Source organism: Trachurus japonicus, chromosome 11 (genome assembly GCF_045865225.1).
Source record: "Trachurus japonicus isolate A0001 chromosome 11, Traja_1.0".
Classification (NCBI taxonomy): Eukaryota; Metazoa; Chordata; class Actinopteri; order Carangiformes; family Carangidae; genus Trachurus; species Trachurus japonicus.
In genome coordinates this window covers 22,357,958-22,384,360 of record NC_140917.1, presented here as the reverse complement: position 1 = coordinate 22,384,360, position 26,403 = coordinate 22,357,958, and the positions used below count along the sequence as shown (strand labels likewise).

Here is a 26,403-nt window from a genome sequence, read left to right as displayed (position 1 = left end):
TCCAACCCTTACACTGCAAAACCTATTTATCACAGAACATATGCCCTTTCATTCCTTGATGAAATAAAAATAAAAGTTCTTACAGTCCAAGTTTTAAGTGGAAAACACACACACACATACATACACAGTGAAATTGAGAAATGCTCCAAACTGGAGCAAGCCAGGTTTCTGGACACAACGCTGAACACCAGTTGGTCATTATCAAACACAAACATCAGTAAATCAAACCAGGCCAGCAGCCAATTTACTGTACAGCCATATTCTACATATGACTCATGCCCTCATCTAGCAGATATACTCATTTTATGCTCTTTAAGCTGTGTACAGACTCAATGGATAGTGTTACTGAGTCAGCTAATGGGAGAAGAACACAAGTTTTCTGGTGTACCTTCTTAAATTAGAACCACAAGGCAGCAGTTCAATTTAGCCGGGAAGCTACACTGAACCACATCCATATGCAGTCTCGACTGGTCATGCATTCTTTAAGAATTACATTGCATTTATAGAGTTATTTTTTACTCCCTAAACCACATACGCAGACACACACAGACTTTCAGCAATCTTCACACACCATCAAGTCTTTTTGAGCTCCAACCCTGAGGAATAAGTGTAAATTTTAATCTTTATACAGTTTCTAAGGACCTATAGGCATTGACACCCTGCCAGTCCCACTTATGTATTCTGGGGAAAAAGCAAGAGAAAGCGGTGAAGTGAGAGGTTCTGCTGTTTAAGGAGGCAAACATCCCAGAGAATCAAACCATCCCAAAGACAATTTTGCAGCTATTCATGTAATTTGTCTCTATTTTCTGGGCAACTAGAGCATGTGTGTGCGAGGAGAGGAGAGCGAGACAGACTGAAAGTGAAAGAGAAAGCATGTATAATCAGAACAGACAGTCATCGCTTGTTGTAATGACCTGGTGGAGGTCATATAGAAAGTGTCTGTATCACACTGCCATAAATCTTAGATGAACTGACCTCAGATCAGTTTGATTTGGACCTGTAAAAGGCTCCGCAAACCAGTCATAGCAGCCTATCGTCCTGAAATTTTAAAGGCTTGAAGCACACTTTCTTCCTCAGAGAAACTGACAGACACACACACACACCTATCAAGCTGAAGCATCGAATTTACCCAGAGATAAAGATAGCGAGCAAAGTGATTTGGCAGTACTAGCTGATGTGGATGATTGAACACAGCTGCTTTTACCCAGTAAGGCAGATAATTCCAGAGAATAGATAGTCAAATCACTGCATGCCTCTACAGCCACGAGATGACTGGGATAATACCAGCTGATTTCCAAAGAGAAAGGCAGAGGAGGAAGAAGGGCAGAGCACGCGGAGGACGTGACGGATGTGGGAAGACTACTGAGGCCAAGAGACAGGCGAGTTGACAGGCGTGCAGTGTAGCCAACAAACAGATTAGCATTCTTGTGTATTTATGCCCAAAGGGTGAGCATCTCCATGTGCTTTCATTGGCTCTTTATTGAATTTTTACTGCAGTTGTGCTATAGAACACTGCTTCTTTTATTCAGATTTCTCCTATTTGCCATAATTATTGCTGCATTATTCTGATAGATATCAAAAGTCACACATTATGTTAAACTCATGTTCGTCTCACTAAGTCAGATAATAATGATGTTAAATTTTGCCTGTGTGGAACTCATCAGAACTCATTTTAAATTGCTAGAGGAGGCACCTGGCTAGTTAAAATTTATTTCCTGAGGCCTTGGGTCATCCTCTTATCTGCCTCTCAGCCAAAAAAAGCAAATAAGCAGAATTTGCAAAGTGTCCAATTGTGGTTTTAAATAAATCATTTTCTAACCATGTAATGCTCTGCGTCAGATTTCACTTGTGACAAGAGGTTACAGCCTGGAAGACGAACACATGACATCAACCTTGGCCCACACCCAATCCAACAGACAAGCAGACGGACATTGATAGAGGTAGACAGAAAGAAGTGGGGGTATGTTAAACAGGCGTTGGGGGCGAGCAGACACAAAGAGAAAAACAGAGAGCAGAGAGCAACACAGACAGTAAAGACAACCTGAATGGCATACAGGCTAGCTGCTGAATGAGTTTGGATTTTTATCAGATTGCACCCAATTGGACTGTATGAGAAAAGGCCACTGTTTGGCCTTCGAGCTTTGGCTCAGCAATCAGAGCTGACATTTGAATATGTGGACAGGCAGATTGAATCCATGGCAAACATCAGCGAGAAAGGTTATCGCTGATAAATAATAATAGCTGCGCCTCGCTGCGTATAGCCATCTACTCAAGAGAGACCATGACCATCAATACTGAAGTATAGAGCACCGTGTCTCCTCAGCGACTCTGCATCAGTGAGTCACCGTCAAGGCCTTTTGTGAAGAGCGGTAAGAAGTTACAAGTGTCTTAAGTGTTTTGATGCGAGCACCAGTATGATCCTTTTCAACACACATTCATGAGAATCGCAAAATTTTTCCTAAACATTTTTTTCATTACTAGAATAAATTTTCTTTAAAGTTGACTGTTTAAACACAAGCTGTCATACAAGGCTATTCCCTGCATGAAATGGTCTAAACTGACTCAAATCAATTCATTTTTTATCATGTCTGTTTTCATTAGTTATATTTATTATTCTTCAGTTCTTATGAAATATGACTTCATCCCACTTTGAATATTCACGTGCCACACACGCACACACACACCTACTGCTTTCTACTAGTACTGTTGTTCTGGGCCTTGCCTTAAAACATCATGTAGTGTATTGTGGAATAGCACAGTTTTACCATGTTCCTTATAGGGATAGGTTCAACATTTTGGCAAATTGGCCCATTGCCATAATCCCTAGGTTCGTTACCTTTAATTGTCGGTGCAAGCTATTTTTAGAAGAGCGGAGCAGAACTGTGAGCTGCTCAGAGCTACGCTACAGAGGCTAATGGGATTTTTTAGTTTCCCTCATCAAATACACAATCCAACAATTCCAAAGTGCTCACATTCACCACGCTATGAGAATGAGATAATAACTGAACGTTACAAGACAGAGTTGTTTTCGAGGCAAATGCAGAGACTGCTTGCAGAAAAACTACACCCGACGGGAACGCACATCAGTGGTTTTGCATGAATTTACCTCGAAAACAACTCTGTCTCGTAACGTTCTGTTATTATCTCATAGCATGGTGAATGTGCAGGTCACAACTTGTCCATGAGAGCGTTTTGGAGTTGTTGAATTGTGTATTTGATGAGTTTGATGAGGGAAACCAAGAAATCCCATCCCCTCCATAGCTTAGCTCTGAGCAGCTTGCAGCTCTGCTCCGCCATTCTAAAAATAGCTTGCACCAACAATTGGTAATGAACCTACTGCTAAAACTATTGGGGTTATGGCAATGGGCCAATTTGCCAAAAATGTTGAACTATCCTTTTAAGAGAAAGAAAATCCATTTGTGTGCAGGTGAGAATGTCAGAATAGAGCCCAATTTAAGCAAATACTCTTCACTGAAAATTATACCTATCATGTTGCAAAAACGTGTTCTGTGTGGCTTACATGTGAGGTTGGGCTATGACGTATGGAGAAGGTGGTAAATATAACACTGGTTAAAACATGCTTCTTGCTCCTGTGGCCACTGTGACATGCCAAGGCCGCAGCGTCTGCATAGTTACATAGTAGAGAAAGGACAGCCACTGAAACACTGACACACAGCTTGCATTCAAACAGAGCACAATACCTCTTTTCATTCCTTCTTGCTCACGTAATTCTCTGGATAGTAGGTGGGAGGGAGACCGAGAGAGAGACACAGACAGAGAGAGACAAAGGGAAAGTCAGGGAGGGGTCAACCAAGGAGAGGAGAGACAGGGAGCTCTGAACGCAACGTGACTGCTGGGTCAAACTCCCTCCGGCTATCTCAAATGTTCACCTGCCCCATCTCCGGTGTACCCGGGGGTGCAGCTCGGGAATATAACTGTGGGGGTCACCATCTGATACGGAGCACCTCGAGGCAGTGGCTCACCTGAGCCTTGACACTGGCATGCTCCAAGTTCTTTCTGCTCTAACAATGTCTCTTTCCTTTACAGAGAAAGCTGAACGACTGGTGCGTTATATAGATTTCAAACTATTCCGATGAACCAGACTAATCAAGACTGTTTTGATTTCTGAGAATAGAACCTCAATTTGGTATTGAGGTTCTATTCTCAGTCGCTCTCTGAAGACAAGCTGTCCAAACCTCGTAATCACTTTTCTGGTACAGGACAGACATTTCAGCAGCTTTCATTGTGCATTTTCATGGTCAGAGGAACAACATGATTTGCAAACTAAACTGTCGCATCTGTTCTCTTTGCAGCTACATCTCTACAGGTGACCGTGACTTCCCCCATTAAAAGCTGAGGTGGCATCTAACACCCGAGTAGTCAAATGAAATGTTTCGCTCCAGGCTCCTCGTGTGACTCACAGCATGAGAACGTGTCAAACGTTATACTCTTTTTCTCTCCCGTTTCAGCTTTTGTCGCACCACGGCACAACAGCGATTGCTGCTGCAGTGTGCATCATCATTTTTTTTTGTGTGTAAGGAACTCAAGCTTGGTCAGATTAGCTGACTCAGCCCCAGAATATAATGAAAAATGCAGATTTTTTTTTCCTTTTACTGGACAAAGCACTTATACCAAATTTAACAAAAAGTACATCAATCAAAAATATTTTACTGCTGACAAGGGAGCTTCATTCTCAACTTTTTTTTTTATTGGTCTCAGACTTCAAAACAAGGTCATAAATGGATTTCTTTGAAGGTGTACAAATCATACAAACCACGGTGCGCCAAATGTTACAGATAAACATATCTGGAATCTCTTCTGAGACCTTCAGCTGCTTCTTTTGCAACTGCTGTGATTATGAAGGGCAGCTGGCTGACTATTACAGCAACCCAACAATCAATCTGCTCTGTTTGCCCACGTGCATGCAGAGAAGCCAAGACAACACACCATAATATATAGTAAGGTTGGCACACAGTAGACAAAGCAATAAACTCAGTTCATATTTTCCAAGGGACCGTTCACTGTCAAATAAACGACAAATATAATCCCACTTATTGCCTGGTATTACGGCCTGGCATCGATCCTTGGTGCTCTGCCACGGTTCAAGTGTTCACAGCCTCTCTAAAGCCTCTCTGAGGCGGATTTCTAAATAGAGGCATGGAAACATGGCCCAGGGTTTCCAGATTACATTTTTGTGATTGTTTCACATGAAGAGAAATATCCATCTCGAGGGCTTGGGTAGCAAGCTCTTACCATTCATGAGCCATAGCAGGGTTGTGTTTCCACTCAGGAAGTAGAAGCTGAGAGGAAAGCAGAACAGGCTGTGTGCTACCTGGTCCTCCATCATGGCTGTCTAAAAATAATGGGAAATCTATCAAGTCTTAAGGGGGTCCTATGAGTGTGCTGAGCAGAGAGCTCTCCAGAGTCACACTGACCTGAGCCAGTTGTAGTTTACTGTATGACAAATTCTGACGAGACAAATCACATCAATCTTTCTTAAAGCATTCATTTTTGTATTGCTACTTCTCATTGCATGCTTTTATTTCAGTGTTTGTTTCATGTTCATAAAGACTTGCTTCATATTTGAGTGGGAGTATGCATTCAAATAAGAATTACATTATAGGAGCCCACTGACCTGGTTTGTTATAGCACTGACAGTAACACATAATTTCTCCTGAAAGCAGAGCATTGCAACAGTGTAATCAGTCAGGCTGACATGAGGTGGAGGAAGCCTAGAGGAACCAGCAGCCGCTGATAACAGAGAATGATAGACCTGGAAAAAAATAACAGACAGGCAGCTGTGATGGACAGATAGACAGGGGAATGGCAGAGGGCACAGAGTAAATAAGGAAAGAGGGTGGACAGCTTAGATGGAGAAAACCAGAAGGCACGGCTGCACAGGAAAGACTTTGCCTGCTCACTTTTCTCCATCTAAAAACTCTTTAAGAAATTGCACTCTTTCAGTTAAGAGGCACACCAGGGACACGAGATGAGACCGTGCGAGTGAGAGAGCGACCTCTGATTCAATGCTCCTCGCTGGGGGGTAGACAAACACAACATGGTTGTGGATCAATTTTTGCTCTGTTAACCACAATCCAAGGTTAACTAAGATGGGAAAAGGAGCAGAGGGGATCGATCTCCTCTGTTTGGAGAGCACCGGACCATGACACAAACTACTGTTGTGGTTCACCAACCTTGTTTTGCTTTAAACCTCTTTACACATGCTAGTGGAAGGATAGTGGAATTAAATAGAGGGCCAGGATGCCTCCGAAGGTAAAATGAACAGACTGAAAAGCTGTGTATTACCAAAAGAAATGCAAACATTAGAAACCGTCATTCAACAACACTGCATCAGTTCCTATAACGGAGCTGCAATCAGTCAAACATTTTGGCTTATGTATTTGCTTGCTGAGAACAGGAGGAAACAAAACAGTAAACCTCCAAAGCAAACACGATCCACCCAGCAGCTCATGTAAAACTCATTATTTAAAACATTTTCCCTTACTTTCTTTTATCCAAACAAAAACCAAATGAAAAAAGTGTTGAAGATGCTGGTGGGCAGACTTTTTGTCATCTCTGGACAGAACCAGGCTAGCTGTTTTCCTCTATTTCAAAGCCCCAGTGCAACGCTAAAAATCGCTGCAGACTGAGTAGTTTAAAGGCGATATTTTCTTTGTTTTCAACAAAACACAAAACACAAGGTTGTGCGGTCAAATAAATATTGAATCAATACATCAAAAATGCTTCCCTAGGTGTTTCATTAGTGTAGCTGCCTATATGCCTCTCACCAGTGTGTGGGCACAGATAATAATGATGAGCCTGGAACGGTGGGCAGCTGAACACCACTGACATCTCACTTTGAGGGTGTAACAAATATTTCAGAAGTAGTGAATAACCGAAAACATGCTTCTCCTCACTTATCTCAAATGATTGTAAAATACATAAAATACATTATAATGCCTTGAACAACCTCAACGCTTCAAAATAGCTGGAGGCAAATCAAAGTCGAGGCGAGATTAACAGGGTCCCCACAGTGTGAAGAAAGTCATGTCAGGTTGAAACAAATAGAAAACAGACAGAACACAGAATTTTTTACTTGGATCTAACTGGTATGATACTGAAACCAAGGCAGCAATCCTGACAGCACACGCATCTTTGATCTAGGCAAGTTTTCACAAAACATCCAAGACATAATATCAAAGACATCTCTAGCCCAGGCAGCGGGGCAATGCAGATGAGATCCCACCCCATTTGGAAATGTACACTGTATGCAGTTACACCTTTCTCCAGGCTACACTGGGCTCTTTGTTCCATAGTAGACCTGGATATTTCATAGGGATGTCTGTTTCAGATTTTTTTTTCCCCCCCTGAATGTATCTTATACAAGGGCACAGCAGTTGTATAATTTGGCAACGGGAAAAGGAAGCAAAACACAGCAGAAAAACATAGACACATCACATATTACATCTATATGTGAGGTCTCCAATCTCTCCATCAGATTCGGCTGCTGGCGACATTGAGGGGAAAGTTTAGGACTTCCAAACAGCGTGCCTGAAAAGACAGCCTTAGCCTGGATGCTGAAGTCATATTTCGTTTCACTAATTGAATAAGACTTCCAGGCTTGTAATAGAATATTCATGTAATTGTATTAGGCAAGTGGTTCCATTCCAGGAAGACAAGAGGCGAAGAAAACAAACAAAAACATTTCAATGGAGAGTTTCATTTGCTGACATGGTCTGATGTTGGTTCGCATAAACAGACCCAAATTTGCAATTAATGACTGACTAAATCCTACAATCACAAGGTGCATGGCACACTCTATTGGTTATATGAGCACACATACACGCACAAAGTCGGCCGTGAAAACAATTTTCTCCTATGGGTTGAATAATGTAGATCTCTCTCACCTTGTGAGATGAAGCACCTTCAAAAGAAACAAGGGGGGAAAATGTTCAAATTTACATAGGCTGTAACAAATCTTTCTCTTTGAAACCTCTGGACCCCGCCAAAAAAAAAAAAAAGACTGTAGCCAAGAGCACTGTTATACTTTGTTCTTGCTGTGTGACTCTAAACTTTGATTGTCCCCCACCACAACTCCTTTGTATTTTTGAAAGTTGATATGAGTACACTTGAAAATGGCAGCCTCCAGCTCCTGATCAGGCCCTATTGTATTTTTCATTCTGCTCCTCAATTATCTCAGTGAGGATATCCTGGGTCACCAGTAAAGATTGATGAGTACCTGCGCTAAAGCCCAAAGAAGCGGGACTGTGAATCGATGTAACCTGTCGGAGGGCCGTCTCCAGATCCATCATCACCCCACTTCATTCAAGATGAAAACACACGTCCAATCAAGACAATTAAAGCCTACATATTCTACTCCTCCCCCTCATCAACTCAGTTTGTAAAAAACAGGACTCACGAGGTTTATCCTGAGAGTAAAATACCAGCGTCGATTTTCAATTTTGAAAAACTCCAAAGAAATTCAGTCAGCTTGGGGAGAACTGCAGACCATGCGGACACGGTTCGGCAGCCATTACTAAAAAAGCATCTGTCCCCAAGTCACTTTCTTGGATGTAACCTAACGCGATGACAACAGCCTGCTTCAACAACCCGGGGGTACGAACACAACAACGGGGCCATTTGCGAGTTGCCCCCCTCAGGTTTACTTCACACTGAGCCATGTTTAATGACTGGCTAATTATATAAAGTCCTCAACAGGATAATCCTAACTGCTTGCCAACTCAGCCTCGAAAACATTCCATCAGTCACCATGATGGGTAATTACAAGTAATGGACAAATAATAGTGTGTGTTGAACAGTGTGTGAAAGTGGCTTAACCAGGCTCTATCGCAGCCTCCCACAGCGATAGCATGTTCTGCAGGAAAGAGAAAAAAAAAAAAAAGAACTGCAGCACTGCTGACTAAATACACCTGACACAAAGCACTGGATTAGTGGCTTGCCTATAAACTAATAAGTCTTGTTTTTGTTGAACAAAGAAAGAAAATGACAAAGAAAAATGGGCTTTCTCTCCATGTCACCTGGGGATTCAAATCAAATACAAACACGAGCGTGTGATAAAAGCGCAGAGATGATTCTCACAAACTACCTTCAGGATTTTTCCTTCCCGCTTTCCGAGCCTCTGAAAGTTCTTCACAGATGAAAGCGGGGAGATGGTAAGATAAGGCGTCAGGTGTGGAAGAAAGTCAACATGACTGCAAACCATCCCCTGTGTGAGACAAATCCTCGCCCAGAAGCAAAAGAAGAAAAAAGGCATTTCTGGTAAAAAAAAAAAAATAGTGGTCTGAAAGGTTTGACATTTGAGAAGAAAGGAATTTAAAAAGTGAATGATTGCATTAATAAATCAATGAAATATGTCAAACCAAACATCAAAACCACAACGCAATGAGATAGTGGCTGAGGAAGATGATTCATTGATGGAAGTGGTGAGTGACTGAAGTGAGGCCAACTTCAAGCCCTTGGTGAGGAAAGGCACTAACTCATGCGTACCAGCCGGTACAGAGGGCGTACAGGTCACATCTCTTGTGACTCGGACTTTCGACCTTAGCCGTGGTCCCCTATGAAGAATACATAGACACAGTTCCAGACACACGTAGTAATAATGCACATTGTAGGGGCTTGAAACATGAACCCTTGAAGGAATGCGGCCCCCCCTGACTTCAGACAGGATAATGGCCTGTGTTGTGACACACGGACTCTCTCTAACACATTCATGAGGGCTTAGGGAACATGCTTTCACTACATGACACATACCCATGTCTTTCAGTGTTAGGGATTCTGTTATGTCTTTATCAAAACCTCAAAAACCATTTATTGGAACCAATCTGGAGCCTTTTACAGACATACACAGCAAAGACAGAATAAATGTTCCTATATCATAATTAATACGTGTATTAAATATTGTAATCAAAGTTCTCACATTCAAACACAAGTGCAGTTTTCATGTGTATGAACCCCTGAAAAAGCTCCTTTCAGCCCTTCAACTGAAAGGAGCTCCAACATCCAGAACAACCGGAACTTTATTTATAGAAGGTGAGGGACGCTTTGACTTATTTATAGGGGGTTGTGTATGTGTGTGGACTAACACACAACACACACACACTACGCACACCATACTGTCAGCACTACAAGTATCAGGTACTTTCAGGTTATTGATCAAGTACGAACATTCGTAATGTTGGACAAGTACATAGGCTACAGGCTGAAGCTGTGGTTGATGGACTAATTACAAAAACGAAAGAGCCGTCTTTATATTTCTGCCTGATCAGCATTTAAAACATAAAACATCACACGAACGATGTCTGCAACTGAAACTGGTGCACTTATTTATATTTTTGGAAGATTCTAAGAGGCTTTGCCACGCTGTATTTTTTGTTCCCATTTACTAAACGCTACCCACACCCCCTTGTGAAGCTGTCATCTGAAAAGACAGCTTTAAATAATCTGTAAATCTGAGTAATTTATATACAGCTTTATCCTGTTCAGTATTTGGACAAAACTAGTTTGTCCACAAACAGTATACCGCCTCTGTGTAATCTTATCAGGATCAAGTTAAAATGATATTTTCCTTTTCTTAGGACTAAGTCTTTTGACAATGTTTAAGATCTTATCTGCTTGCAATTGTGCTGTCAACATTGCATTGGCTTCCAAAAACATTTTTCTATGAAGATATGAGACAGTTGGACAAATGACAGCAAGAATACCATCATCGTGATCACTCCCGGGTATTCTATGTCAAAGAAAGGGACGGCCAAATCTGGCTCAGCTGGTTACTCGCTGTTCCCATTACAGTTCTCCAGAATAGGTGCGGCCTGAGGATTATGTCTCAGTTTACAACACTGAAGAAAAAAAAAGGGGGAGGAAGATCCTAAGAGAAATACTCAGGTTGGGCTTTTTAGCTCTGCGCACTACCTGTAGCCTCTGGCTAGGTTTTCTGTAGGCTGCATAATTAATGAGGTGAAGCAGGGACACTGGCCTCTCTGGAGAGGTTGATATTAAAAGTGAGAAAACAGGGGGCTAAGTGGAGAGAGATGGGGAGAAACCGAGCGCAAGGCTGAAGACAGAACGAAAGAGCAAAAGAGTAAGAGAGTGAGGTGTGTGACAGGAAAACAAAATCAGGAAATTGGGTAGAGCAACAGAGGAAGGGTGGAGGAGGGCATACAAAGAAGGTGATATAGCATCTCACATACTGATATTTCCTCACAATAAAACCAAGAACTTTCATTATTAAAGGAAAAGATTCCTAATACGGGTTTTACAACCATAAACTGCAACCGATACTGTCACACTACAACATACCTTATAGCTTATCAGATAACTGTTTAGACCACTTTGGCCAACTTTCTAATAAAAACAGTAAAAAAAAAAAATCATTCTTTGATACAGTTGATACAGTAAGTTACACAATTTGAAGAGGGATAGAGCAGCAACATGGCAAACTTAAAACACGTGGAATTTCTGACTATTCAGAATTAGAAAAGATAAGAAAATGTTTGGTATTCTGGGTTCTCTGTGTCCTTCACACACTCTTTGTTCTGTCATGTCAAAACTCATCTCTTTAAAAGAACTCATTATCGAGAGGGGAGAAGTTCAAAGACGCTCGAAGAAAGCAATTAACACATACAAGCCAGACTGAGGGACTCATCAGTGGTACAGTCAGCAGCGTTGCTGCCGGAGAGGGAGAGAAGAGCAAACATGACGACTTGGAGGGCTTTGGGATGTATGCCAGATATTTCTGTTTCGTGTGACCTTAAACGACAGGAATCTTTAGACAGTACTACTTCAAGAATCTGTGCAATACTCATATCCACGGCAACACAGAGACATGAAACACAGACAGAGAGTGAGGTGAGAAGCAATTTAGGTACTTCAGGGTACTAAAACACTTTCCAATTGCAGCAATTTTGCTGAAATTTGTACTCCTTGCTGGACTCACAACTCTGTAAAATATGACTACACAGACCAAACTTAGACATTATTATCTCTGATGTCTTCCAGTTGAAGGGGAACTACTTCTACTGGTGGCAAGGTGCCAAAATGTGAACAGATATAGGCATAAAAAAAAACCTGGAATTTTTCTGTAGCCCACAGCTTCCATGGCGACTTCCTATTTCCAGAAACTGAAGAATTATGGAGAGGACAGTTCTTACACTTTTTTTATTTTTATCCCATATCTCATTATGATCCTACAAATTAAAGTAAAACGAAGAATGAGAATGAATGAATGAAAAAAACCTTCAACATTAACTTTCATCATGTTGCAATGTCGATATTTGTTTTGATGTTTTAAGGTCTGGGGCTGATGGGAGTTCTGACTTCTGTCTAATCGCACACAGTCAGAAACCTCCTGGAATGAAAACAATAAGCCAAAGAGGAACAATACATTCAGTGAGGACAAGATGTAAGGCTGAATGTATAAAAGGCAAGTTTGAAACTGCTTTGTGTAAAGATGACACAGTAATTATGCCACCACAGTGCAGGGCAACATTTTATCTCTGACTCTTTTTTTTTTAAGTTGGCCTCAAAACTGGCAGGTTTCTTGCCTTTGCCAGGATTTCTGGAGTTTCCTCTAGCGGTGCCCAGTAACCACATCACAAACAACTGCCCTCGTCAATGTCATGTGCTCGAGACTGGAATTATCACTGCACCGAGCCAAGAAACCACCAACAGAAAAGCAATGGGAGACAAACAGCTGCCTGCCAAATACTGATCTGTTTTCCTGCAGTTGTCTGGGCAGCAGACAATATACTGTAGATACGTCAAATGTTATCTCTGGCAATACATGACAAGACAAGTGGGAGAGTACATGTCTTCAAGATTACAGTAAGTGGGCTGTCCTGTCACACTCCTCTGTCCTGACAGCATGAGCAGCGACACCTGTGTTTCAGTCCATTTTTACATCTGTGTATCTGCATTCAGTGCTCTGAGGAGGAAGCCAGACGGGAAAACAAACAGCCTACTAGTTGTTGCTTATCTGCACAAACACTTGTATATATTATCCCAGGTAGATCCATTGTATTGATGTGTTGTCTGAAATATTGCATGTGCAGCTACAGACGGATTGGCAGGGGCCGATGTTCTGCTTCCCTTAAGTTCACAGATGGCCTCTGTGCGTAATTAATGTCAGTAAGTGCGTCCTTGCCTGTGCTTCTGGGCGTGTGTTAATGCATCTGTTTTAATCCACAGGGTGCTTCCAGTGAGACTGGACAACACAAAACGCCACGCTACATTAGGCACCACATCCCCGCTGATAGAGATCTCTTCCCATGTGCCGACACTTTGGAGACGTCTCATAACTATCTCATCATCATAAACTTAGAATATACTGTAAATACAGGCTGGCAATGGGCCAGGCAGCCATTTGATACTTCACAAGCATGCAGAGCTTCTAATAGCCTTTGCAGAGGTTGGAGGACTTTTCATGTATAGGATCCATAGGGGCTGAATATGGTGAGGAATTATTTTATCAAGGAGAATTTTGTTTGTGGCAGTTTAACTAAATATAAAATAATTCAACAGCAACAGCTCTTTACAGAGATAATGTCCTGGTCAGTCTGGATAAGAACTCACCGTCACCTGTTTTCTCAGGGACTGTTTCTTTCACAGAAATCTCAGTGTTGATCGGATATCTTAAAAACCGCCCGAACAATTTAAACCAAACTACCTCCTGACTGAGAAACACATTAAAGACAATTGCTTTTCAGTTTCCCTTGACACTGAATGCAGGACTTTGAGCTATGCGAGCACCGGTGATGCCCCTCTGAAGCTCTCAAATAATGGGAAGTTTAATCAATACTTTATCAACTTCCCAGCAGTAGCAATACATCTTTGTGGGAGGCAGAAGCTTTCCTTCAGACAATTAAAAGCGGTTATCATTGTTAGCTACAGCCGTCAGATAACTTAAATGGCAAGAGGGTGAGGCTTTTTCACCATAAAGTTAACTCTGCTGTGTGACTGATCCCTTTAGGCTGGGTTATTCTGAGGTTTCAGGCACGCACGCACACGCGCACAAACACACACCTTTCTCATCTTTAAGTATATTAGCCAGGGAGAGGTCAATGGATCGACATGCGAGACAGACCCTTTTATCGGCACTTACAGAGAACAGCTATCTGTAATGACTCCCCTGATAGCAATAGCGAGAAAAGGTGCAAGGAGGAGGACAATGGGGGCACAGCGGACTTGCAGGCTTTGCATGTGTGTGCTTTGCAGAGACAGAAAAAATAGATTGTAAAAGAGAATTGGGGAGGAAGTGTAATTTTCAAAAGCAAGAATGTCAGTCCTCTAAACTGATAGCTAATGCAACCACTTCAAAATAAAACGAGAAGAGTTGAGTTTCAATTTGACGGCCAAGGTTGCTGATGAAAGACAAATACACTGAAGGCATGTGTGTTGGTGTACACATCAGCCATTCCTCAAAATCCCCCACTCATAATGTCACAACAGGAAAAATGGTGGCAGCCTGACCTGCACTGAAACAGTGTTATCAGACTTTGTGTTGTTTTGGTCCAGGCCTCAAAGCGTTGAAGGCTGATAAGGTGACAAGTCATAGTGGCGACACAAAATGCAGGTGACTGCACATTCAACACTGTCTGGCACCACTGATTCATTTAGTTTCTGTCGCCCACGAGCAAACAATCATACCAAAGTATGCTGATACAATGGTACACAAACCACACTGGTGTCCCCCACCTGTCTCCCATGTAAATACGCAATGCACACACACACAATAAAGGCTGTTTTTGACCCATTCCCAGGAGGTAAATATATTCTGGTCTGTGAGTGTGAATGGGTGTGTGTGCGTGCATGCGTGTTTGTGGAACGCTGTAATCCTCATGTGGTTTCACCTTCATGCCAGAGACCCATTTGTCTTCATTATCATCATACGGCTGGAGGAAGCAGATCTGTTAGGGCTCATGGCAACAGTAATGCCTCTCTGTCTGGATATAAAAAACAACTTCACTACCTGGACGTTTGTCATGTCACCCCAACACAGGACCGTGAACATTAAGACGGAAATAGTGCCTCGTACCTCAATAAAAGTCCATTTACAATATTTCCAGAAAGAGGAATGAAAATTTGACAGATGGATGTGCTTACAGGGCTGTTAAGTGAGGAGTATGTTTAGTTTTTTAGTTTTTTCCTGTCAGCATTTTGTTTAATGTGGAATTTCTGTAACAAAATGCTAAAGCTTTGAGAAAAAACTGCCACCAAGCTTTTGTTTGGGTAATAAATATGCCATTTCAATCCAGCTTTGAGTAAAAAGCTTTTTTACCCACAGTCCTTTTTAACACATCAGAAGGCAAAACTGCAAGCACCACAGAACCCCTGGAAGCATGACAACTTCGACGCTAACAAACTTGGACAGAGAACGGATTTTCCAGGCCCAATTATAGCAGAAAATCTTCTACAAAACTCCTGACTTGGCCTAGCAGAAAACGATGAAGCCCATATAGCCATGTAATCACAAGGCCAGTGTGTCACAAGCGTTTAAATGTTCCCCCATCTGAACAAAGTCTCACTTATTACTCCCTTGCCCTTGTTCGTTCCCACACATCTTTACCTCAAAACAACACCCTTACACCTCCTTGGTCTCAGGACCACCATGTCCGCATCCAGACAGGGTCGCAGTGTTTTTACTAGGAACACACCTCAATTATAAAAGCCCAGGAAGAGAACTGTTATTTCACTAATCACCACTTCAAAACAGGAATCACATCTCAAGGAAAAAGCAGCCAGATTATCGCTAATTGCCATCCAGCTGGCAACAGACCACATCATTCACAGGTAGGAATACACACAACGGCAGACAAGTTTGCTTAGCTTCCCTTCTCTCTGTGTGATGCCCATTACATTTCTGACCACCACCAGAGCAATTCATTACCCTCGCCATGCCCCTCACAATGCAAGCCCATTGGTATGGAGATGGCAGAAGGAGAAAAGGTGAAGTAAAGCACATTAGTGGATTCCTAGCTGAGGGAAGTGCTTCAGCTATATTAGGAAAAAAGAATGTGAATGGTCAAAGTGATGAAGGATGCAGCTAGAAAACATCCAGGTGGCCACATTACCAAAACAGGACTCAGACTGCTCTGAGTTTTTGCAATTTAAACTGAATTTAAATTGCAAAAACTCAGAGCAGTCGTAACTTTGGGAGTGAAGTTGACATTCAGACTTACTGTCAGAAAGATAAATGCATACACAAGGAATCAGTATGACAGATGAGCATGAAAATAAAAAGGTGGGTGGGACTGTGTGCATGTGTCTATCTATCTAATGTGTGTGTGTGTGTGTGTGTGTGTGTGTGTGTGTGTGTGTGTGTGTGTGTGTGTGTGTGTGTGCAAGGCCGAGAGTCTCCCAGGCCTATAATTACACCCTGGTGGGAGTGAAGCTGATAACAGAGGCCTAAGGATATCAACGTCATAGCGAGGGGAGGTTGAGAGGAGAGGAGAGGAGATACATAATAAAAGAAGGGGATAGTGCACACCATGATACCTTATCATACCGACTTCTCACTGACAGTGCTTTTTCATTTCCTCCTTGATAGCCATCTAAAGACCCCTACAACACATAAGCATGCATCCACACACAAACACAGGCACACATACAAAGCACCCTAAGAGGAAAACCACACAGCACAGCCCACACACACTATGCACTTTGCACTGACTATAATAATTCAATTAAAAACCATGTAAGGCCATACTGATTCTCACAACCACCATGTAAACCTCTTAGCTGTGTTATCGTACTCAGAACGCAGTAAGAGCGCCACAGCTGGCTTTAACATCACAGGGTTTGATTTTCTGCGTATGCCACAAACACCCTAATACAACAAGTGGCAGGTCATAAATTGCTCTGTGGATGTAAAACACAACAAATACCAGCAAAGCTCCTTTATTTTCCTGTTATAGCCTATGTAGTGTATTATCCACCTGTCCCTTCTTTTCATCAACACATCAATATACCACACCTACTCTCCGGAAAATCTAGTTACTATGCAACATGAAGGGCTACTAAGTAAATATCTTTTAGATTAAGTCATTAAGCAGTTAATGAAACAGCGAAAAAAAAAAAAGCTGGTGACATCATAAAAAGTTTTCTTTGTCTAACCAACAGTCCAAAATCCAAAGAGCAAATATTCATATTTGAGCAGCTGGAACCACAAATTTGAGACATGTTTAGGTGGATTTTTTTTTTTTTTTAAAGAGATTATCATAGTTGCTGTTGTATCTGCCCGCTGAGTGACTAAAAGATTAACAACTAACTGTTTCAGCTCAAGCTCTGCATGTCTGCCGTGATGGAGTTCTCTGTGTGCATGTATCCATACTGAATGAAAACCTTTCACTGCAGGTAAAACTAATGCACCAGTCGGCCCTGACTCGGATGACTGCTATTCTGATGACGACACAACAACACCAACAAAACATTATATATGGAGGTTACGGTCCTTGGAAAATGTTGTTTCTTTCAGCATTGCGGAGCTCTGTTGCTATGGGGACATGCCTCACACTGAGAAAAAAAGAGAAAAGTTAGGAAACATTGTCCTTGAGGCCCACTATTCAACAGCGAACTTTAATATGCTGAATCCCGTTACAGTACACAGCACATTCTTCTATGCTATAGACTGGAGTACAGCCAGTCCTTCACAGCGGGCAGGAGTGCACCATAAGTTTGCTCCAGTAAATATTATCAAGATAACGCAGAGGGCAGCAGTTTTACTATGTGCGCTTGCTCAATATTACAGCAGCTTTTTGCACCAACTTCTCTCTGCATCAAAGGTTAAACCTTCAATGGATTTACCCTTGAGGCTACCATCAAACTAAAACAACATTTTCTTTATGGTATACTTATGCATGACTGAAATCAAAATCATGTTAAATATAAATACAAAACAGCCGACACAAAAAGCAAAGCACCAAACAGATGTTCTTTTCTAAAAAAAAAAAAACAAACCCATATCCATTCAGAACATTGTGACCTTATATCTTTCAAATGAGGCAGCACAGAGAGGGAGGAAGCAGGCTTTCAGTGTTCACAAGGGGAAGGACAGTGTCAGGGACCTTCCATCATAGTATTGTCCAGACCCTGTAAAGCCACCAATGAGGTGCCTCTCTCTTCCACTGTCTCCCAGTGGAAACCAGGGAACATTTACAGGTCTCTGCCCCTTTAGCCTCCCCGCACAACAAGGGAATATTAGCATTTATAAGGCTGGTGGTCATTCCCCTATTCAGGAGCTCCCTTCCCTATGAAACCATGTGAGATGCAGCAGTGGGGGAAAAAGCAACCAAAAAAAACAAACAGCCAAGCTCATACTAAAAGCAGAAGCTTCAAATGAATCATCTGTAATTGTTCCTAAAGTTTAAAACAACAGCCTTCGTCATTATTGTTTAGAGGAAAAAAATCACCAAAAAAGCCTCAGTTTGTAGTCTACTTTGTTGCACTTGCACAGTAAGATGACTCATTAAGTCATTGACCCAGACTCCATGCTTTTAAATCTGGGACTACTGATTTGAGTGTGCAACTGAGGAGTTGCTGAAAGAGAGCAGTGGCTTTAAGTGGGTCTTTCATCTTCTACTGTTTATTGAAAAACGAAACACGTGCCTCAAAGTGGTCCTTTTAGGAGAGGTGGGAGTCAAAGAGCAGTTCAGGGCTGGCCAAAAAGTGAGACAGACACACATACACACACACACACACCTCTGGGAAAACTTTTATGCCATCTTGAACAGTAGCTACTTTCTAAATAGTGCAGTGTGAAGAGGAGAGTTTTTGTTGACCTGCAAATTACAGGTTATTGCATTGATTTTGGATGGCTGATCATCAGTGTTGTTCCCGTATTGACTTCCCCTTTACACTGTATCAATCTGTTATGTAAACTTCTGCCTAACAACAACCTCAAATCTGGTGTATCTCAGTGGATGTCTTGCATGTTAAAAGTTTAGATGACCCACGTTTCCACACAGACTTTGCGGGGTGCAGCTTGTAACAACTCGACTGGAAGGTAGTGTTAGTGTGTTACCTTAGCTGATAACGACTAAATGGCGGTGTTTACAATTTAGCAGCTCCCAGTAATTCCCCCCCACACACGTGAGCCAGACTTTAAACGCAGCACGCGAGGAGGAAACACGCAGTCGCCGTAAACACAAACAGGTAAACATGAGAATGAAAGTTAGCCCCTCTCCCCTTCGACACGGCTGTTGTCGTCGAGTAGGCTACATTTTGAAAGTAAAACAGCTTCAGGAAATACGACATAGCGACTTGTTAAAAGGTTAACGGGGCACTCACCTGCGATACTAAAGGAATAAGCGTCTGCTCCACCGAGCGAGTTTTGATTTCCAGGCCGGAATCAAAGTTACTGTTGCCGCACGGAGATGAAGCCATTCCCGCCGAGCTCTCCTTGCCTGGCACACACACACTCACACACGCGCACACACACAATAACACGGCACTAAACTGAGTTCACGGAAAGGCTTTCCTCCGCTGTTTCGCAGCTGCAAACTGGTGTGACGGACCTGCTATTACACGCCGGGGGTTTCTCACTCGGTTACGCTGTCGTTTGTCGAGTGGCTCTCCACACACGCACGCTGCTTTAATCCACTCTGGCTCCGGTGGTTGTGCCGCTGCGCCCGCTAATGTCCATGTAGTTTACTCAACTACGGCGGGGAGCGGACTGCAGCACACCACTGTGGGCAACCACACACACACGGCAGCAGCAGTAGCAGCGTGCACACACACGCGCACGCACACACATACTTTGAGGTTTCACTGCTGGGTGCTCATGTGCAGCTCACTGACATTCGCAGTGATTACTTTGATTTTACTCTGTTTGTTCACTCACCAACTTATGCAAATAAAGGCATAACAGTCCTGTCTCTCAGTATAGCCTCCTTCAAACCAAACACATTTGAATAAAGTAGGCTATTTAAAATCACAACACCAAGCAGCAGTGCATCAGTTAGGCTACTCTATGTGCAAACTATAATATCTTATTTGTCTTGTGTAAGATTTGAAAAAATGTGTCATCCATTCATGAAAATTTTGTAGGATTTTGAAATTCTTCATCCTTCTACCCATGCAAATTTCCAACGACTGCATCCAGTGCCCTCAAGAGAGAGGAGCGTGTTTTCCTAGAGCAAAGAATTCCATATTATCCTCTAGAGTCAGAGAATCCCTCATCATCCTCCCCAAATACACACCAGATATGCCACTCAAAGTCAGTGGCACTAAGCTACACAGGACAGCTGCACTGACTCGAACACAGCTGCCAACTTTACCTTTTGTTAGTCTGATGGAGGCATTAATCATCACGTTCTTCAATCTACTAAACCAGGTGCTGTTTACTCGTGTTCCAAATTGAGGAAGGGGCCTTTGATATCTGATATGAATTCATGATTTCATACAGCTCCAGCTTTTTGCTTAAAAGCAGTTCAATTGCTAACAAACATTGACAAAAAAACATAGCGGCGCATCTGCTGGTGTTGTAATTTCTAAAACAAACTGGAACACACAGATCTGGCTGAAGTCTTTGTGCTCAGACTAACAAAATATTATCCTCCACAGACAGATTTAGAATAGATGAAAATGGTTTCAACAGCTTAGTGTGAAACCGTCAATAAAACCCATCATTTCAATTAGACATGTGTGGTGGAAATGTGGATGGATCAACCTTTTTTTTCCAGTTCTTTTATAGACAGAGGGATATGAGGATAAATACACAGGAGTATAAATCCTATTTTTCCCATTTACCTGTTACCAACAGTTAACACACGCCCACATCTCCCAAATTCCCCAAATTACTTTCGCAATACAGATCGCAAGATTAGAAAATGCCAAAAGAGATCAAACAAAACATCAGCAATACAATGGATCTGTCAGTCCAAATCCATCTGAGTTGAGTCTTTTAGTTTTATTGCGATTGTGCAAACCAGTTTATTTTTTCTAAAGATTATGATGTCCCTGAGAGAAATGATCTGACATTTCATTTTAAACAAACTGACAGACTTGGAGGTCAAGATGACTCACATGGATGTTACTACTGATTTTTTTTTTTTTAATTTGTTTATTTATTTATGTGGGGATGATCCCCACTATCCATACGTCCTATACTTATACAGCTGCTACCTATAATTTGTCTACATCAGAGATCTTTAAATCTTGCAGTCACATGTGAAGTTTAACCCTATAATGCCATGTGCTTGCTCATTGTCTGTGAGCCTAAACACTTGAGTCCATATTGTGCCACAGCTAACTTTATGCTTCTCTGGATCTGAGCCTGACCAAACTATTGCCAAATTCTTTGTATCCTCGGATGGCTACAGTAGTGGTTTCTAACTTAACTTTCTAACTGGACGAGAAGTGGTGAGTAACACTTCATATTACAAACACAGCAGATGGCTGAGAGCAGATATGGTCATAAGCACCATGGCACTGTTACTGAGGGCTTTTGCTGCCTGCTTTATCATCAACTATGGTGACTATAGCGGCTGGCTAGCTCTCTGTGTCAGCAGTGGAGACAATGGCACTGTGTGCATGTGTGCATGTGTGTGTGTGTGCTAAGACTGTCTGCTGCTCTCAGGCCCAGCCAGTATTTATTTAAAACCCCAAAGCTATGCTTTAGTTCAACCCTCCCTGTTTACATAGGTTTCACTCCACACACACATAGCCTACACGTGCACACACACACACACACACACACACACACACATGCACGCACACTGCATCATTATGAAGGCATGCAAGCAGTTGGCTGTTGTGAGCGAACAGGGTTGTGTTCCACTTTGATGAATGGCTCTACTACTAACTAGATAATATCTGTGTATTTTTTGTTAATCTGCTCTGAGGCTCTTTTCCAAGTGATAAGATGATAACAAGCTCTACTCAGGCTACTTGCATTGTGCTGTAGCAACTTGTGCTGGCTTAAATGATTCTGGTCACAGTAGATAATGCAAGACGCAGACGGAGATAAGAAATATGATGTATCCTGTAACTTTTCAGAGGAAATAGTTAAGTTATCATCTAAACAAATAGCTTCCAATCCACAGCCTCAAACAAACATAATAGTGTGCACATTCTCACCGAATTTGTCAATGCCATACTCCTAGCTGTGAAGCAGGCTTGTTTTTCTAAACAATATCTCATTTGTTCTGGAATATTCAATATTTGCTTCTCTGCCTCTAATCTCTTTTAGGCACATTGCATTTTGACAATTTGCCTGAAAACCCATACAAGCAGGAAGTCCCTTTTGTGTATACTCATCCGCACAGTCCAAGTGTATTACTCATTAAATAAAAGATGCTTATGCATGGTGCAATTGTATTGCTAACAGCTGCTACTGTCTCTCTCCATGCCTTAGAAGTGCTGACTTCTTTCTCTCCTCTCTCTCTCTCTCTGTCTGGATCGTTCCTTCTGGCTGTACCGCTCCTGGGACAGGAACTGCTGAGCCTGAAGAGATAGTGATTTTGCACACTTCAAGATGTAGAATGAGTGCACTCAGTCACATTCCCTTGATGGATAAGTAGCTTGAAAATTTGGGATTCAAAAAAGTATTGTGGTGGAATGCCGAAGGATTTTTTTTTGTTAAGTCTGCATTTTAAAGAGGTAAAAATTTTGAGAAACTTCAAGAAGATAATTTATGAAAAACTTTGCATCATTGTTCCTCCGTGCTTATGACCCTCCCTATACATGTTTTAAATGTGATATTGTATACCTAAATGAGGGGGTGCAGTGGAGTCCAACACAAAAGGTTTGGTTCAAATCGGGCCAGTAGTTTTGGAACAACTGGCCAAAAACCCCACCAGCAAGCGCTCAAAATTTCTTGACCCCAGGGTCAAATGGCAATTTGGGCCCGAAATTCATATTGCTCCAAATCAAATGCCTTCAAGGCAACCATTACACCTTCTGGTCAGATTAACTAGTTTAGAGGAAATATCTTGGAAAATGTTCATGAAGCCACAGTTACTGTGGCCTTGACAGAGACCTGCAGCTGAACTCACCCTTTTAGCGTGATATAGTGACTGAGGAGGCCTCTGTGAAAGAGGGGAGGTCAAACTGAGGTGAAGTGCCCTAGTTGAATGTGCAATTGGCTGCACACTGTTTTTACTGACTCACCCTGCATGGTTTTTATAGTTAAAGCTTCGGGAGATGTTTATAATGTTATATGAGTTTAATCCTAGCTGGTTTACAGGTCTTTATGTCAGTATGGACTCCCCTTCACTACAAATAACATAATTAGAAACTGGCATTATAATATGCTAAAAAAAATAAAAGTAATAAAGAAGCTATGCTAATAAGGAGCAGGTTGTCTGCTTGTCGTTTGCCACTCTCTTTCAACCAAGAAGGCACCCTCATAGGGACAAGGCTAATTTAATTCTACATCAACACCACTAGGCAGCAGCAGCAAAGTGCCATGCAGACAGACACCCAGACCAGTAATCTTGGCTTTTCTGTGTCTCTATTTCAACTGTTACATAATCACGGTCACCTTGCATGTACTCATTATCATTCAGTTTCCATCCAGCACTTCTTTGTCTGATGGCTGCCTCATTTGTTACAGATGCTCTCTGCTGTTTGAAATATCTGCTTATGTAAACACACAAGAATTTATAGGTAAATAGAAGCATTATGCATGATATAATCACAGGATGGCATGCAAGCTTAATACATGGCCACTCTCAATGTGAAAATGTGTCTGTGCACACCAGAGAAAATGCAATATGTAAAACGATTCAGTGTTGGTATATTCATCATACTGATAGAGAAAAAACAAAAACAAACTAAACAACATGAAAATGTGAAAATTTTTGTTCCCCAAAGGACAAGATTTTGGCAGCTCTCAAAAATACAATTTAAAGTTCAACAAAGTTTTAGGGTCATGAGTTGACGTTGTCAGTTAAAAACTATAAATGTTTTAGCCATCAGTTATGTTTTATTTTGGACTTTAGTTACAGTTATTTAAACTTTAAATCACGTATGCAAAAAAGATTAATTAAGTTTTTTCTGCACAGCTCAGAGAAAGTATGCACAGTTGGAAAGTACTATTCACCCCTGAGATCTCATAAGTGTTACTGTATGATTATAGAGTAATTACATGCACTATTTTATCTCAACCACAGTGTTTAAACATGCTTGTAAGTAGGTGAGAAAGTAAGATAATGGCATTGAATGAGACAGACTCTGCAAACTCCTGAAGAATATTAAAGTATTAAAAGAAAGACAGTGGGATTCTCTAGCGTCCCTCAACCCCTTAAGTATTTCCTTAAGTATGAAGTTCATTATAACGATTCCCTAAATTACTATCCACTCTCCCAAGAAGGCTTCAGAGCTCCTCAGGCAAAATGAGTTATGTAGCACTTGACGGCAACATATGGCACAATGAAAGGAATGAATAAAACATTAAAAGATATTATCTACGCTGTAAAGGACATTCAATTTTTTGCTTTCATAAATACTAGATGAATAAGGTTGTGGAGTGGATTTTCTCTTGTGGGAAGAGGACAGATTTTTTTTAAATTATGGGGTCAGGTTGTATCTTGAGTCTCTATATTAAATCAAAGATAAATGGAAATAGATTTGGAATTGAATCATATTTTATGAATTAACAAACCAATCTCCACAAAGACTTATTCAAAATGACTTTTAAAGACAGAAAGGGAGACAGAAAAGATTATGTAACCCATACTAATCCCAAACCCAGAAGACATAGGCCTAATCTATTGGCTAAATCAGTGTCCTCCCCTGTTGAACCCCTCATCAATCATTTTAAAAACACAGGATTAAGTGTGGTGCAGAGATGTCCCCAAAACATCTCACAGAAAGGTATATTCTTATTCTCATTTGTCTATGAAAAATATAGGGCATTGTGAAAAAAGTAACCTGCAATGCCCTATCACATTTGCTCAAACTAATCCTGCATTATGTAAGCAGGTACAGGGTTTCAGCACAAGAGCATGATAAATGCTTAGTCAATGCGGTTCAAAGGCAATAGAGGTGTTTTTTCATAGACACAGCTGTTTGGCGGCATCCCAGCTATCGCCAAGCTGTCTCTCTCGAGAGCCATAGATGCATGCGGGTACCTCCACAGACAGGTCCCCTCACCCTGCCAGGTCATCTTAAATCCCATCTCACTGAGAATGAGCGAGCGGGGACAACAATAGCAAGACAAAAACAATCTATTTTCTACCCAGCTGTTGGTGACAGTGCGTCTGTTTTGTCTTTGTCACGCACATTTGGGCTACCACTAAGCATGGTTGGAGGCAAACCAAAAAAGACCCAGGCACCCTTTCTTCCCCTCTCCCTCCCCTCACACTTCCTCTTTGGCTCTATCCCCTGTTTGCCTTTGCTACATTGTCATTTATCATATCATCTCAAGGGCTCACTCATGCCATCACATTATTTCCCCCTGATCATGTCAAGTAGGTGCTTGGAAACTCCTTGTGACAAAAGTGTCGCCTCAACCTTTGAAATCCAAAAGGCCCAAGGGCTTTTTTTTTAACAAGCAATGCTGTCTGGCTGGCAGCTAGCTCAGCTGCGACCAGTCAACCTCAGTCAACACTTGGCAAAGTGATAATACAGTCCGACATAGCCATGTATGTATCTTGATTGTTGCTGGAGCAGTTTCAAAATAATGTAAAATCTCATCTAATCCAGGACTTGGATGACTTTGGTTCCCACTGTTCCGATCAGATTAAGGCGAACAGATAAAAGCATAGAGTTTAAATCATTTCACTTTTCAGACTTATTAAAAAAAAGATATTTGTTGTCAAGAGGATAATAATGCCATGTCCTACTTTCTTCAGTGCCATTTACTGACACTAGACAGATTAGTAGGCTACTGTGGCTGTGGGGACCAACCTTCACCTAAAAGATCAATGTTGAAATCCTCAAGCATCCACAGAAATGTCTCCATACATAACACTAAACCCTCAACACATCTTTTTTGGCCAGGCCATGTACAAGGGTCAGGAGGGGAAAATACACACACATAATCACATAATGATCTACCCATTTTACTGTTTACCACAGTGAATCATACATTTAATGTTGGTAAATTCCCTTAGACATTTTATGGCATGATTCATTCTGCGGTGTTGTCCAATTATTTTTCTTAAACACAACAATATATAACAATAGACTTAAAAAAAAAAAAGTATAAGCTAGAAATGGCCAATCGATATCGATCGATCGTTATGAATGGAATGTCCTCTCTGGATTGTGTGATTGTCTTCTGCCATCTAGTGGACATCCCCCATAAGTACACTTGAGTGAATCACAATGATCTAGTAGTATATTATTTTAAAACATACTAAGATTCCTGTTGGGGGGGGGGGGTTAACGTGTGTGTGAAGTGAACACGTCTCTAAAATAACATCATCATCATCATCATCATCATCA

The 26,403-nt window shown here is 41.6% G+C and overlaps 1 protein-coding gene across 2 annotated transcripts in view; it reads right to left on the bottom strand.

Annotated features, from left to right (window-relative positions):
* The window catches only part of ctnnal1 (catenin (cadherin-associated protein), alpha-like 1), a 46,740-nt gene extending 26,943 nt beyond the window's left edge, over positions 1-19,797 (bottom strand). Inside the window, exon 1 of one of the 2 annotated variants that reach the window (XM_085791844.1) lies at positions 19,300-19,797. In XM_085791844.1, the coding sequence (XP_085647970.1) occupies positions 19,300-19,395 (96 nt within the window). In that variant the 5' untranslated portion in view covers positions 19,396-19,797. The remainder of the gene's footprint in view (positions 1-19,299) is intronic. The other variant, XM_085791845.1, reaches the window with a different exon arrangement.
* Positions 19,798-26,403: the final 6,606 nt, after the last annotated feature.